The sequence below is a fragment of the Alosa alosa genome, chromosome 1 (genome assembly GCF_017589495.1).
Source record: "Alosa alosa isolate M-15738 ecotype Scorff River chromosome 1, AALO_Geno_1.1, whole genome shotgun sequence".
NCBI classification, from domain to species: Eukaryota; Metazoa; Chordata; class Actinopteri; order Clupeiformes; family Clupeidae; genus Alosa; species Alosa alosa.
In genome coordinates this window covers 51401008-51418046 of record NC_063189.1, presented here as the reverse complement: position 1 = coordinate 51418046, position 17039 = coordinate 51401008, and the positions used below count along the sequence as shown (strand labels likewise).

At 41.8% G+C, this 17039-nt stretch overlaps 1 protein-coding gene across 1 annotated transcript in view; it reads right to left on the bottom strand.

Annotated features, from left to right (window-relative positions):
* Positions 1–17039, bottom strand: part of hfm1 (helicase for meiosis 1) — a 347154-nt gene that overhangs the window by 134564 nt on the left and 195551 nt on the right. Inside the window, exon 22 of the mRNA XM_048246228.1 lies at positions 11586–11669. Within this exon, the coding sequence (XP_048102185.1) occupies positions 11586–11669 (84 nt within the window). The remainder of the gene's footprint in view (positions 1–11585; positions 11670–17039) is intronic.

The following is a 17039-nucleotide window of genomic DNA, read 5'->3' as shown; positions in this document are numbered from 1 at the left end:
ATATCAAAAATCAAAGTTTTTGGGAGTTACATACACCCACCAAATTTGGTGTGTGTATCTAAAACTTTATGCCAACCACAAGTTACAGTGACATAAGGGGGCGCTATGAGGTTCCTGGGCCACGCCCAGTGCCAAGGCTTTTCCCCTGTGTATTCACAGTACCTCTTGATGTGTATGTCAAATTTCATGCGTTTTCACCCATGGGAAGCACCTCTTTTGGCATCACAATTTATCATATTTTAGTCCGCACAAAATCCCAAATACCTCACTTCTTGTTGGGCGTGGCTAATGCATTGTACATACGAAAGTTGTTCATCTTGGGGAGATACACACACCTACCAAATTTGGTGTGTCTAGCTGAAAGTATGTGCCAACCACTGGATCAATCACCTAAGGGGGCGCTACTGAGTCCCTGGGCCACGCCCGGGGCCAAGCTTGACTGTCTCGACTTTTCTGACTCGTTTTGAATCGCCTAACACCACTAACCACTCGGTGAGTTGCACAGTTTTGAAAATAAACGTTAAGGGTTGTTTTAGGACATGTTAGAGCATGGCTGTTGGCAGCCACTGTGAGGATGAACTAGAGTGGTGGACACCGAAATTTTGACGATTGGTCCTGTCTCGACTTTTCTGGTTAGTTTTGAATCGCCTTTGACTCCAAAACAAACCAGAAAAGGGGCTCAAAGTGCTAAATACCAGAATTTTCCTTTAACTCATTGAGTGCCAAAAACGTAATATTACGTTTTTTCTTCCTATGCGTTGAGTGCCAAAAACGTAATATTACGTTTTTAGCTTTTTTTTTTTAAATTATGAAACCAGACACTCTAACACACCTTATATGTGATTTTGGGAACTCTGTGATGAATGGAAATGAAATATATGACAATCGAAAACTCATGAAAACGCACAATCTGGACATTTTATCTGGACATTTTATCATAACTCGGTTGCCGCTTTGGGTCGAATCAGTGACGCATGCACGGCAGCTCAAAACCAGGCCATTTTCGTAGGTCTATGACTAGGTGACAGTCTCGCCAGGTCTCGCTGATCACTTCCCGGAAAGTTTACAGGCAACACTTTAGACGTTATATCTCCATTTCTAGAAAAAACAATAAGCGATTTTGATGAAAACTAGCCACTGTTTAGCTTGGGATTTCTCAGGAACAGAGGTGTGTAGAAATACACGGTTTGCACCCACTGAGAGCTTAAAGTCTCACCTTTTAAACGAGCCATTGTATGTGTTCATAGCTATATCACAGAATATGCTGTGGCTGTACAAAAATCATCAACAATGGTCTAGATTTCTGGCACTCTAGGACAAAGCTTCCGAAAACAGCTTGGCATTCAATGAGTTAAAGAGTGGAATTATCAAAGGGTCCTTGAATTGTTCTTTTTAAAATCAAGGAGGATGCCTGTAGCGATGCTGTCAGCTCTGCCATAAGCAGTGAATCACCTTTGCACATTTTGAAAATGTTGTTTTGCACTTTCTTTTGCACTTCAGTGTTGTATAGTTTGTATATTGTTTGTTAAAATTGCACACATTAATTCACTGTTGTTATTTGTAAATAATTGTATAGTGTCGTGTATATAGCACCGTAATTTCCAGGCTATAAGCCGCCATTTTTTTCACACCCTTTGACCCCTGCAGCCTAAACAACAATGCGGCTAATTTATAGATTTTTACGGGGTAACGACCTCCAGAGGTGCTCTAGCAGGGACCGCAAGAGGGAGACAGACAGGTGGAATAGATAATGTGCCGAGGAAGACGGAAGTTTGATAAAGTTTTGAACAGTAATTTTTGTGCATCATGCATACACCCTCATCATGGAAAACAAAGGAAGACTGCTGCATATGATGCAGCTTTTAAGTTAAAGGCCATCGATCTGGCTGTAGAAGAAGGAAATAGAGCTGCTGCAAAAGCCTTCAGGGGTCAAAAGAAGATTGAAGATTTTAGAGGTAGGCCCTCGTGGTGTCTCAGATTCATGAGACAAAAAGGCCTGTCCATCAGCGCACGGACAACTCTGTGTCAGCCACTCCCTCCCGACTATGAGGAAAAAGTTAGAAACTTCCGCGAATTCACTCAAACAAAGATTGCCGAGAATTCCATCGGACCAGACGACATCATAAATATGGATATAGTACCTTTGACGTTTGACCTGCCTCTCACTAGGACCGTTAACAAGAAAGGTGAATCGGGTCACGCTGAAAACAACTGGCCATGAGAGAACGCATTTCACTTGTGTTCTGAGCTGTACAGCATCTGGACAAAAGCTTCCACCTATGGTGATTGGAGAGGATGGAGAGGATGACTATGCCAAAAGAAACCCTCCCAAAAGAAATCGTTGGATGGAAGGGTGGATGATGGAAAGCCTAATGAAGGAATGGCTTACATGGCTATCTATGGCAAGAGACCGGGAGGATTTTTTCACAGAAAAAAAGCATTGCATTTTAGACAGCATGAGGACCCATATAACAGATTCTGTGAAGGCAGCCATCAAGAGGACAAACTCAATTCCAGCTGTGATTCCTGGGGGCACAACAAAATATTTGCAGCCACTCGACATCAGTGTGAATCGTGCATTTAAAGCAGCGCTCCGAGTTGAGTGGGAGGCTTGGATGACTAGCGGCGAGAAATCATTTACCAAAACTGGCGGCATGCGAAGAGCAACTTTTGCTCAAGTCTGCCAGTGGATCCTGACAGCGTGGAGCAGTGTGAAAAAAAACACGATCCACGATCACCAACGGGTTTCGAAAAGCTGAACTGCTGCGTGATGAAGAGGACAACACAAGCTCAAGGGTGGATTTGCATTGAGACGAGAGTGACGTGGAGAGCGACAACGAAAGAGAGGCTAAGAAAGTGTGTGATAAAGCCATTCTGAGGCTGTTCAACTCCGACACTGAAGAAGACGACTTTGGAGGTTTTAGTAAGCAGGAGGAAGACGAAGATATTGATCAATGACTTTTCTGGTAGGTTAAAGTATTTTTTTGCTTTTTTTAACCAGCTGCCTTATTTTTTAATTTTTTTCAACCAGCTGCTGTGTTAGCTAGGCTACTGCTGTGTTACTGCCATGTTACCCGCACTGTTCGGAAAAGTAAAAAAAAATCTTTCTGTGTACCATCGTTCTGTTTAAATATCTCATGTCAACGCGGCTTATGGACAAGTGTGGCATCTATATGTACAATTTTTTTATTTCTTTTTAAATTTAGTTGGTGCGGCTTATACTCAGGTGCACTCATTAGTCCAGAAATTACGGTAAATGTAGTATATACAGTGGGCAGTGCTTCGACTTGGCCAGCTTCCCTCGCGGTCTGCGCGCGGGATCACGCGACTTTAATTTGTATTTTTCCAGTGATGCTGCAGCGACGCTGCAACAACCGGCAGAGGTCTCAAGTAAGCAGGGTGTGAAAGAAATGGAGCTGGAAAACCCTACACAGACTTCACTACAGACAGTTTAGACATAATTTAATAGCCAGAAATATGCCTGCCCTGCCCTAATAAAGAAATATTTGGTTAACGGCGAGTGAATCCCGTTTGCAGCTGTAGAAGAAACGCAGGACAAATTAAAGTGCAACGATGATAGACAGACATCATTTGGACAAAATATAGAGCATATTAACCTCCGTTGCTCAGCCAAATGCCTTCCTGTTACGTCCTGTTATCACGGAGTTACAGGCGATAAACTATTTTGATGGTCAAGTTTACTTAATTAGCGTTTATTTCTTTGATTATTAAAGAGTGTTTTCCATTTAAAGGCTTGACTTCGTGCTTATTCAGAAGAGCATTTAGTGCTCTCCCCAATCCCAGACGTTCACATTGCATGTTTGTTTGTAATGGATGGAACCGCGAGATACGCTTGTCATAGGCGCCGATACCGTGGGTGCTCCGTCTCTCGAGCACCCACGTGTGACAGCTTACAGTCCCGGCTAAATTTACATTCATTTAAAATCAAACATCGCAGTTTATGTTAAATTCAGCATCTCTCATAATGTGATTGGATATGTTGCTGTCAATTCCCTACTTCATATACTAACCACCAATGAGAGTGTCTCTGTATGAAAATTCCTGACACTTCCACCTGAAGAATTAATGCAAGGCTTTTGTCGGTCTTCAGCCCGAATGTTTAAAATGTATATAGCCCTGAATATCATTTTAAAAGTAGTCTGACAAAGCTTATTGTTTTGTGACACAGCTAAACACTGGTACCTCATAGAGCGTCTATAACATAGCCTAGGTGGTCGCCAACTCACAAAAGTAAAGCAGATAGAAAGAACTCACGCAAAAATCTAGCCTACAACACGCCAGACAGCTTTATCGCGCGGGGGGAGAGAGTGGCGTGCAGTGTGCTTTATGATTGTTGGCTTCTGATGGTATCTTGCTAATTCACTGAACTGCATTAGGTGACACAAATGGTATTGCCTTTATCTTATAACTCCTTGTCTGAGCGACTACCAGGCCTATGGTTTTTAAAAGTCAGATGTTCCCTGACAAAGACATTCGAAAATTAAAAATGTTTATTGACTTGAAAAAATACACTAATTTTTGCAAACTCCCTTCATTAAACCCTTGAAGACATCAGCGGTCTGGTGCGCTATGTAGATCGTTTTCTCATTACCATTTATTTCTCAGAATTTAGGTCTACTAGGCCTACAATAACGTCATCACCAAATACATCTTTTATTTTTAGTTGATCAACCACAAAGAGTAGCATAGGCCTACTGTGCACAGTGCACTGACGACTGTAGCAGCCCAAGGTAACCAGTTGTTGTAGATGAGAGGCAACCCTTGTTTCAGATAGCCTGGACAACATGTTACCTGGGTGTTGCCTACGTTATTAATTAATGGTAGCCTACAATAGTTAAATGATTAGCGTAACATATTAGTTGGCTCAAAGAGTAGGGAATCAGGATGGAGCGAGTCACGCTGCGGTGTTGCTTTTGCGGGGATCGAATCCAGTTTAATGCTAGTTTTCAAAACATATATTTTTTACATGTCTTTTTGTCCGAAAGTGGCTGTAATGTAGCCGGCTCATGGTATGAAAAGCGACTTCAAACCGCCCTAAAACAACTTGTTCGTGAATGTCTGACAACTTCTGCAGCACATGCGTGCAAGGAAACCAGTAGGTGGAGAAACCAGAAGGCACACAACACCGAACGATTTTAAGGCTATTTAAGATAGGCTACTCAATGGTGCTATTTCACATGCATTATAGCGACCCCCCCACTCACTGGGGTTAGGTGGAAGGTGTTAATAGATGATTGGCGATAGCCTACAGTGGACTAGGGCTGTCAAAATTGCTCAAAATGACGCATTGAATATCCCCTCTAAAATAAACACATGTATTCGAATCAGACATTTATTCCCAAGGGTCTATGAATTGTTAATCCGGCCCTGCCCCCAACGAACGCAACTTTCCACCTCTGAGACAGCTGAAAAGAAGTCTAGAGGACTCCTAACTCACTAAGACCTACTTACTGTAGGCTGCGAAAAAAACCACAGGCCTTTTTTTTGGGCAAGCCTGCATTGTGCTGCAGGCCTTCTGTTGAAGAATTTTATATAAATCCTCGCTAACAGTAATCCTCCCCCCCCACCACCACAGCTGTGGATAGTGTGGCATGCTCATGTCAGACGGGATAACATGGTAGCTGTTAAACGTTGCTTATAGCATTTTGATTGATTTGTATAGTATAAGTATATATACTCTTTTGATCCCGTGAGGGAAATTTGGTCTCTGCATTTATCCCAATCCGTGAATTAGTGAAACACACTCAACACACAGTGAACACACAGTGAGGTGAAGCACACACTAATCCCGGCGCAGTGAGCTGCCTGCTACAACAGCGGCGCTCGGGGAGCAGTGAGGGGTTAGGTGCCTTGCTCAAGGGCACTTCAGCCGCTTCCTACTGGTCGGGGTTCGAACCGGCAACCCTCCGGTTCCAAGTCCGAAGCGCTAACCAGTAGGCCACGGCTGCCCTTAAATTTGGCACCTTAAATGTTGATTGTGATAAAGGGCACCTTGATGCGTTTTTCAGAATTGCTGTGCTTATTGTTTCCATGACAATTGTAGTGCGGTGACATTATACATGTGTGGTTTGTTTACACGGGTGATGTGGGGGGGAAGTGACTATTAACTGCTACAGGTGTTCTCCATGAACTGAACTATTACCACACCTCCTAATCATCCAAATTACGGGACCGCTGCCCAATAAAAAGTAAACTTCCCTGGCCGCTGACCCCGGGTGCCGACGAGCCGCCTCCTCACTGTTGTTGTGACCACCAATGAACCTCCGAATACGCCGCTACTGACGCCGACAACCGTGTTGCTCCTGCTGACCGTCCGATCGTTCTACGCACGCAAGTATCCTCATTCAGGGACGTTCTTTTTCTGTACCCTCTAATCCTGACCATTGGATGCTTGTTTAGAAGCCCAAGAGGCATTGTATTGAAGAGTTTGTTCTTCTCCTATACGGACTGTAGTGTCAACGCTGCCAAACCGTTGTATCCGGGCATCTCCGTCGGAGGTTACAGCAACCAACGTGGAACAGCTGATGAGCACTCTGCGGCCTCGGCAAAGGAAAGTAATCTCCCCAAGCTATGTGTGTGTGTTGGCCTACTAGCTAGCTCCTCTGCCTGCTCGTTGGGTGTAGCTAATTATCTTGCTGGTCTTCTGTCTCCCCGAGGTTCACGCTGCACGGTGGCACTTCCGGGTTAGCGTCGCGGGCCCTCGACGTCCCTCACGCAGAAACGTGGAACCACGCCCCCACAAGGGATTCCCCGTGCTAACCAAGCCCCCGGCCTGGGACTGCAGCATTGCCCTTACAGTGAATGGGTTTTATTCGGACTATTTAATGCAGATGCATGTATTGCTGTTTCCTGTTGTATTTGAGGTGGAAATTGTGTATTTATTATAACTGTTTTTACTACTATGCTATTCATTCAAGGTGCCCTTTTACTCTGAATATTTAATAAACTGTTTTGTTTTATATCTTAAATTCGCTGTTTGACTCGTGCTCTTGGGATTCATAGAATGGAAGAGGGTAATTCCGACACTCACGCTTTATGTCTCCTTCTTGCAAACTAGGCCTATAGCCCAACCATTTACGTCTTCAAAAAATAACAACTTGCCAGATATGCCTTCATATCTTTGGGCTTCATTCAGCATTTTGTTCTTCCACTGGAAATGACTCTTCTACATTTGCTGCCTGCTGCATCCTTTCTGTTTGTATTGTTTAGAAAATGTTTGACGTCTTGAGTTAATGCATTAAACATTGTTTGCTGCTAACCAGCCACAAATAGCCTACAGATTCTTGCGTGCGTACATTCTCTATTCTCTCCAAAATGTGCCCGTTCTATAGGCTGGCCAAGTGTGTAATTCTGCGGCATAAAGCAGATGTATTTGTTTATTGTACAGAAAAATAAAAAATAACCTGTCAAGCAGACATTGCAGTCAATAAGTAGGGCAAATTACGAAACCAAAACGTGGGTCATAGTTGTCTAAGCCTCTGCTGTGAGGCCAAACCCATGAACAAAGACTCATTGATATCTGCAATAGTTTTTTTTTTTTTTGGCGAAACAAGCTCACAGCCGAACGAGTCATAGCACTGAAGGGAGAGGCAACTGGCATGTGATCTCCCCACGGGCCAATGGATGTACAAGTTTTCTCCTGTGCCTACAATATTTAATCCAGTGTTTTGTCAAGTTGCAAAATGCTATTCATTTTAACAAATTTTTATGATAGTACCCTATACAAAAAGTACTTCATACTATCTTAATTGCTTTATACTCAATACTTGACCAATGGCTATTGTATCTGTCTATTGAAAGTGAGAATGTGGCATGTGATCTACTGTGTACAAGCTGATCTGGGGTGCGTTTCCCGTACAACTACGGAGGTTAGCTTCGTTAAACTAACCAACATGTAAGTTACGACTGTTTCCCAAAACTGTCATACTTACATTGTACTGTAAGTTTGGACCATGATAGTTTCCAAACTTCAGTAGTCTGGACTAAGGTGGTTAATGACATTTAGTAGCACGTGAACGGGCACCTGCACATACTTCTGTGGCGCATTGCGTTAAGGCCGGCAGATGACAGCCGCCGTTGCACAGCAGTTACAGTTACAGTTAGTCCCCTATCCAAGAGTTCGAATCTGGGTTCGAAGATTTTGACAACAATATTGAAATCGTTGTTTACCTAAGTTTATCTTTTGTGCAGATCATATTATCAAAATCAGAATCAGCCTTCTTGGCTTGGTTTGCGTAAACTAACAAGGACCCCCCCCCCTCCATGAAAATCAAAGGCTACATATTCTCAGCTGACTCGTCAAAAGTCGCACCACCTTATTATTATCTGCAGGTGTGTGACTTTTACTTACGTGCACATGGCTGCAAATTGACTTTTAATTTATGTATTTTCTGCCTTGGGCATTTTAAAATATGGATGTATGGTGGTTAGAAGTGTAAATATCAATTAGAAACCTAAATCTATTTATAATTATTAATTTGCAAACAAATAACTGGCGTCAGTAACGTCTTTGACATGAAGATCCCTGGAACTATGCTTCTACTAGCATTCTACCACAGGTCGAGAGGTGTAGTTGTAACTACACAACTTTACGATAGTGGTTGCGAACGTTAGTTGCTAGTATGGTTTTGGGAAACACTAACGTAGTGTAACGATGCATTGGACTATGTAAGTTCCAAATATGAATGTAATTCTGCGGCATAAAGCAGATGTATTTGTTTATTGTACAGAAAAATAAAAATGACATTTCAAGCAGTCAATTGACTACATTGCAGTCAAGAAATAGGGCAAATTAATTTACGAAACCAAAATGTGGGTCATAGTTATCTAAGCCTATATAGCGTAGCCTGTTAAAAACGTTGCAGAAGCCTACCCAAGGCTACAGATTAATTCTGAACAGTTATTTCTCTACTGGCTCAATTGTCACACCACTGTTTTGATTTGAATAGTTGCGTTAACCCAACACTGACAATAATGTAGACAGCAAATTTCAATTTCCGTTACCACCGTGTAGTCAAGCCTTAAGCCATACCCAAGTAGCCTAAATCGAGGTAAATCGAGCTTTTTCAGAAGGGGCGGCAGGCAGAGCGATGTACAGTGGCAGAGCGACGCACAGGGTGGCTGAAAGTGGTACTAAAGCTTCACGCCTCGTAATGCAAGACTGAAGTGGCCATTTGAAAGCAATGCCCACTGTATAGCAAACCCCACCCTACCACCTTGACTAACCAATTTTCTGCGGGAAACCCTGTTAAGAACAATTACTAATAATGTAAATGAAAAATGTGAAAATTAACCCAAAAGAATAACATTAACCCTTAGAACCCAATGGACGCAAAGTGCGTCAAAAAACACACCCTTTCTTCTCAGTTACATTTCTCCGGAACTGTTCATCGCAGCGAGATGAAACCTTTATCGCGTGACAGAGCAGAAGTGGGGCTTTCCAACGAGACCACACACTTGTCTGTATGATCAAGTATGAAAATAAAAAAAAATCATGAAATTAAATAAATTTGCATCATATTTACAGTCTACTGTATACTTCTCTGCGTTCACCTGCGCACCCATTGCTCTCGTTTGAATTACTCGCGGACCGTTTGATACCAAGTACATCCTTCTGGGTTATAAAACAGACGAAGTGACAGCAAAATAATAACTTCATATAGCTGGACTTACCCCACGTTTTTTCAGTTTTTGTGGCAAAGCATGTTTATAATCCGACACGATATGGTGTGTTTCTCTATGGCAAAGCATGTTCATAATCCGGTTTTGAGATCTTAGCAAATTCCTGCATGGCATCCAATTCAAGGCTCACATTGCATCCCAATTTGTTCAACAAAGAAACACCTTTTTTGCATTTACTTTGTTCATGGCAATTCAGTAAAAAGTTGAGAATCATTATGAGTGCATACATCATATGCACGCAGGCTAACACGCAACCTCGGGTCAAGTCAGGTCAGATCAGTTCGTGTCACAGATATGGAGCGCAGAAAGGTCATTTTTCATCACTAAATAAAAAATGGCATTTATTTCTGTAAATCACACACCACATATTTCTGTAAATTGCTCAGCCCCAGAGTATCCCTCCAACATGGCAATTGTATTGCCGGATTCAGGACAGTCTGCCCTACACAAACATGAAATGCATGTAGAGCTATGAGCTTGCTGTGGTGAGATACATGTTGAAATATAAGAATTTTTATAATACGCTTTTTATATTTTAATTTTTTAAAAATCAAAATAAAATCAATGCTAATACATGAAATGATGGCAGATCTGGATAGCCTATACTCTGCTGAAAAAAACAATATGTAATATGTGTGTGTGGCACTTACAATGACCAGAATAAATCCTTATGAATAAAGGTAGTGAAAATGCCCTAAAAACAGCTTAGGGTTCTAAGGGTTAATAATGTCTATAACATGACCAGTTCAAGTACTGCAGTAATCATGCTCAGAGCCGGACAGTAACGGAGTACATTTACTTGAGTACAGTACTTGAGTACAATTTTGAGAGATCTGTACTTTACTCGAGTATCATTTTTGGGGAGTACTCATGACTTTACTCAAGTACATTTGAGAGGCAAATATTGTACTCTTTACTCCACTACATTTCTATCCATAACCATGAGTACCCGTTACTTCTTCTAAAAAAAAAGGAAAAAAGAAAAATCTCGGAAACCCTCAATTTGTTACCCTCCCAAACGTGATTGGATTGTGCAGGCGCCACTGATTGGGACAGCCCATCAGCAATCACCTTTAGCTTTCCGCCAAAGTCAACTCCATGGTCAGATTTAGATAAGAGACGAAACCATGGACGAAACAATGGATGAAGACGCAGCAGGTCCATCCCGGGAACCCCGGTCCAACCTGTGGCCCCACCTCGCCAGACAATTTCAATTTGCTGGACAAGTTATTGATAGTTTTCGCTTCAAGTGTTTCAATTACAAAATAGTATTTTGTATTTGAAATACGTATTTTAAATACATGTATTAGAAATACTGCCCATCCCTGGCAACATGGTAAAAAGATGGAAATGACTTGATTTTACTTTCAATTCCTTTTACATTCTCCAAGGAATTAACATTAACATTTTTCATAACTCCATGTAGGACGTTTCTATACATAAATGTGAGAACTGTGGCAGTAGTAATGCAATATTTAGAAAATGTACTCTTGTACTCTTGATGCTCAAGTACTTTTAAAAACAAGTACTTAAGTACTTTTACTTAAGTAGACATCGGACTGTTGTACTTTTACTTGTACTTGAGTAAAATTTAGCAAGGGGTATCTGTACTTTTACTCAAGTAATGAAGCTGTGTACTCTGTCCGCCTCATGCTTTCTTCCAGATGGGCATGCCCCTGAACCCCATTAGCCGAGTTTGGTTTACAATTTCCTACAATTAACAGCACTGCTGCTGGAAAAAAATTTAGGGTAAACACTGAATATCCTTCAACAAGCCATAATCCAGACATAACTTACAGCTTTCTTCACCACCCATTGACTGAGGTTCTGTGAAGTTGACATTTGGAGTACAATTGAGACACAAGTTGTTTCATGGTACACACCTGTTCCAAGCGAAGTTCATACTTTGGCAGTGAAAGTATGCGCTCTCTGATTTGGTTTCCAAAAGGCGGATGTCTGTTGACAATCTGAAAACATCGTAACGAAAAACAGCGTATTAGTAAAAGAATGCCATCATTTCTGACAAAGGTTGCTTCAAGCAACAAATTGTAATGATGACAATGTGAAAATTAACTTTCAATGTGGTCAACGATGTGACTTTTGCAGTTCTGCTCATTGCTATTTAAGCAATAAAGTCGACATTAAACTCGAAATACAGTTTAAACATACAGTTTAAGCTATGTACACTTCCCACAACTTCAAAATTTGACAATCATGAGTGGTAGGCCTAATGGTGTTATTTCAGATAGATTGCTGCTACGTCTTGGTGAATGTCTGTTACAACTCATTGCAGTCATCGCAAAGCGCGTAGGCTAGGCCTATATCTCACGGTTATGGAAATACCATGCACTATGCCATTTATAGCTAGAAGAATACATGTTTCCAATGATATAATGTTTCTATCGTACAAATTGTTATTTCTCTCTGTTTTTTACGTGGGAAAGGCCACAGCACATCCAAATAGCTGCCCTTTATGACCCACAGGCCGTCTGTTTCCATAGGTGAACATGGCAAAACTTATTTTTCTAAAACTACTCCATGTATCACCTGCATAAAATATAGTATAGACACAGATATGTGTGCATTTACTTAGAATGCATGGGGTTGCTTGGTCGGGACGACATTCATTCGCCCCTCCATAGACATTCAGCAATTGCCTAGGCTGTTTCGCATCCATTACAAACATGCAATGTGAAAGTCTGTGATTGGGAGAGGACTGAGTAGTCTAGGCTAATAATCATGAAGTCGAACCTTTAGATGAAAAACACTCTTTAATAATAAAATAAATAAATAAACCACTAATGAAGTTTACTTTTGACCATCAAATTAATTTATTTTATTTTTATTTATTTGGCTGAGCAATATTAATATGTTTGCTGTTTTGTCCAGATGATGTCTGTCTATCGTTGTTGCACTCAAAGAAAACTGGAATGTTTCATTAGTCCTCCTTTTCAATCCCGGTTGTAGCCTACCCTTTGGAGCGGTCGTTTTCTCTCCAAACTAGTTCTGATGGACATGTCAAGATGAAATGTCGAGATTAAAGCCAATTTAAGTTTCATGTCGACATGTCGAGTTTAATCTGGTCATGGCAAAAATATTTTTCTTTTCATGTGTGGCCCTAATAGTTTAATATTTCTCAATTAGAATTGGGAGGATGCCTATGATATACCTTGGGCAATTTCTATATTCAACTCTAAAGTTGACCTAAATAGCGATTTGTCCACAAAAATGACAATTTCATTACCCTTTTGAAAGGACAGCATGAAATGTAAACCCATTTTCTCTTGTAGTAGTATAGTCCAGGCAAAGTAACTCATTTTGGAGCCAAAAATAGAACTAATTGTAAAATATTTTTTTTCAGCATAGATCATATCTATGAGGTGTCCAGAACAACAGGGCCGGAGTGGGGCCACTTTTCAGCCCGAGAGTTTCAGGCCCAAGACCGGCCCAATTTTTCCATAGTGGTGGAAATTGGATAAATGAATGTAGTTTTTATTAGTATGGTTCAACAAATGTGTAAAGGTTATATAATAATTCACTTCAACTGAGAAGCTAACAAAAAATATTCCACTATTCCACAAGTTAACAAAAACAGAAAGAAAGAAAGAAAGCCTTTGAAATGTAGCCTATCCCACGCTTCCACAAAGAGGCATATTGAACTAATGTTTAGGCTACATGCGTTTTTGCATGGGTAGGCTATATTGTTTGGTGATTTAGCCTAGGCTACTCCTTTACTACACCCTCTTCTGAGCAAACAAGACATATAGGTTTATCATGTAGCATAATTGCACTTTCTTACATTAAATAACTTTAATTTATCCTCTCTACTTGTCCCTGTGACATGGCCTCCTCATCACTAATTTAGGGCTCATCATTTTCAATGGTCGACTGGTTGATCTGCTGTTCAGAGGCTACAATTTTTACCGCAAAAGCCTACACAGATCAAGCTTCAGTTTTGTTATTTGCATACTGCAAAGTCTATGAATCGGATACAAAAGGCTATATTTTAAGTAATTTAATATGTTGCTTACGAATAGCTTGACAACGCTACAGCGTCCAATATTAGCCCAATAATTACATTGCTAATAATCATTGCCTATAGGCTATCTCTCTTAGTCTCTCAGTTGCCACTTTCGTCTGTAATCTGAAAGCTATGCACATTTAGCAGCAATCTACCTGGCCATTTCAGTCCCTCCTGGCCTCTTTCTACCATCCATCCTTCCTGGCGCTTATGGCTACTGTAGGGCTGGCCCGGCTGAGAAAACTTTTTGGAAAAGACGGGCTATATGGACCGAACCAACTCTTTTTGGGAGGGGAGAACTCCCTCACATGATAGGCTACAACCCATGCAGAAGCAACGGTGTCATGCACAGAATGCGGAACGTGTATAGCCTACTTATAGACTAACGTGACAAATGTCAACATTTTTTTTCCTCGACCGGTCCAAAAGTAAAGCGGCCCACCGGGAATACTCCTGATTCTCCCGAATTACCCACCCCGGGCCTGCAGAACAACGTACTAAAAGTCCGGTAACACTTGACAGGTGAGTTCATAACACATTCATAGCAGCTGTCATAAACTGCACATAAAGCATTCATGACTTTCATGAGACATGACTCAACATTCATACCAAACCTTTCATGAATGTGGAAGACAGAACGACAACAACTTGTCAAAATAAAAGTCTAACAATCGCAAAGCAGCTCTTACCTGATCACGTCACATCTGAGTCAATAGGCTAGTCCAGTGCCAAAAAGACAAACATGGTCTCCTTATTTTTAGTACATAATACAAAGGCATAGTACAGTATCTGACAAATAAGGGTCAAAGGTCAACTTTGAGCACAAGATGTTTTATATACACACATTTGTTCATCAGGGCAACAAGTCACCAGATTTTCATTGCTCTACCTATAATACATTTGTGTAGACAAACAAAAATATGTTCGTCATTTTCTTAGTTTGACACTCTGGTCAGTTACTGCCTTTTGCCTTTGTGGGGCAGTATGGTTTTGGGAGTTACTGTGAACACAACCCTCTATTTCTTCAAAAAAAAAACAGTCAAATTGAGTATAGATATGTATCCACATGATAAAGGAAGTCTTTAATATCCCAATAATGACAATAACTCATTTTTGACCAAAAATGCAGTTACTGCCTTTTGCCTTTGTAGGGCAGTATAGTGTAGTGTTGGCTACCGTATGCATTTACATCACCTACAATTCATAAAATTCACGAGGCAAATCCTATGCAGGGGTGGCACTATAAAAGGGCCTTATGCCAGGAAGAACATTTTTGAAAAATAACCCCTTAACCCTTAGAACCCGATTGACGCAAAGTGCGTCAAAAAACCCACCCTTTCTCCTCTGTTACATTGCTACGGAACTGTTCATCACAGCGAGATGAAAACCTTTATTGATTGTCTGTACGATTAAGTATGAAAATTAAAAAAAATAATGAAATTAAATCAAATTGCATCATATTTACAGTCTATACTTCTCTGCGTTCACCTGCGCACCCCTCACTCTCGTTTGAATTACTCGCGAACCCGTGATCGCAAAGATATGGCAAGTATATCAGATGAAAGAGGAGACACATGTCGATCCGTCTGGCTTATAAAAACAGACGAAGTGACAGCAAAATAATAATGTCATGTACAAAAAACAATGCTGCACAAGCATTACTCTCGTTTGAATTACTAACGGACCCGTGATCAGATAGATATGCCACGCATGTCAGATGAAAGAAGAGACACAGAGCTCATCATTTGATACCATGTACATCCTGGGTTATAAAACAGATGAAGTGACAGCAAAATAATAACTTCATATAGCTCGACTTACCCCATGTTTTTGTCTGTTTTTGTGGCAAAGCATGTTTATAATCCAACGCTATTGTGTGTTTCTCTATGGCAAAGCATGTTCATAATCCGGTTTTGAGATCCTAGAAAATCCCTGCATGGCATCCAATTCAAGGTTCACATTGCATCCCAATTTGTTCAACAAAGAAACACCTTCTTTGCCTTCACTTTGTTCATGGCAATGCAGTAAAAAGTTGTTGTAGAGAATCATTATGAGTGCATACACCATAGGCACACACAGGCTAACACGCAAACTCGGGTCAAGTCAGGTCAGATCAGTTCGTGTCACAGATATGGAGCGCAAAAAGGTCATCACTAAATAAAAAAAATGCCATTTATTTCTGTAAGGCGCACACCACATATGTCTGTGTCAATGATATTGTCGGATTCAGGACGGTCTGCTCTACACACACAGTCTCTAAGTGCACACGGCCGGTACAGTGAAACTGCGAATGGCTCATTAAATCAGTTATGGTTCCTTTGATCGCTCCCACCCGTACTTGGATAACTGTGGCAATTCCAGAGCTAATACATGCAAACGAGCGCTGACTGGCCCCCTTCACGGGGGGCTGCGGATGCGTGCATTTATCAGATCCAAAAACCCATCCGGGGGCCTCGTGCTTTGGTGACTCTAGATAACCTCCGGCCGATCAGCGCTACCGGGCGGGCGGCGACGTGTCTTCGAATGTCTGCCCTATCAACTTTCGATGGTACTTTCGGCGCCTACCATGGTGACCACGGGTAACGGGGAATCAGGGTTCGATTCCGGAGAGGGAGCCTGAGAAACGACAACCACATCCAAGGAAGGCAGCAGGCGCGCAAATTACCCATTACCGACACGGTGAGGTAGTGACGAAAAATAACAATACAGGTCTCTTTCGAGGCCCTGTAATTGGAATGAGCGTATCCTAAACCCATGGGCGAGGACCCATTGAGGGCAAGTCTGGTGCCAGCAGCCAGCGTAATTCCAGCTCCAATAGCGTGATATTAAAATTGCTGCAGTTAAAAAGCTCGTGAAGTTGGATTTTGGGAGTGGGCTGGCGGTCCCGTACCCCTGCCTCCCGGCGCTCCCCGGATGCCCTTAGCTGGGTGTCCGACGGGGCCCGGAGCGTTTACTTTGAAAAAATTAGTGTTCAAAGCAGGCCGCAGCACGCCTGAATACCGCAGCTAGGGAATAATGGAATAGGACTCCGGTTCTATTTTGTGGGTTTTCGAACCAGGGCCATGATTAAGAGGGATGGCCGGGGCATTCAGATTAGGCCGCTTAGAGGTGAAATTTTGGACCGGGCGAAGACGGATCTAAAAGCCAAAGCATTTGCCAAGAATGTTTTCATTAATCAAGATCGAAAGTCGGAGGTTCGAAGACGATCAGATACCGTCGTAGTTCCGACCGCAAACGATGCCGACCCGCGATCCGGTGGCGTTATTCCCATGACCCGCCGGGCAGCGTGCGGGAAACCACGAGTCTTTGGGTTCCG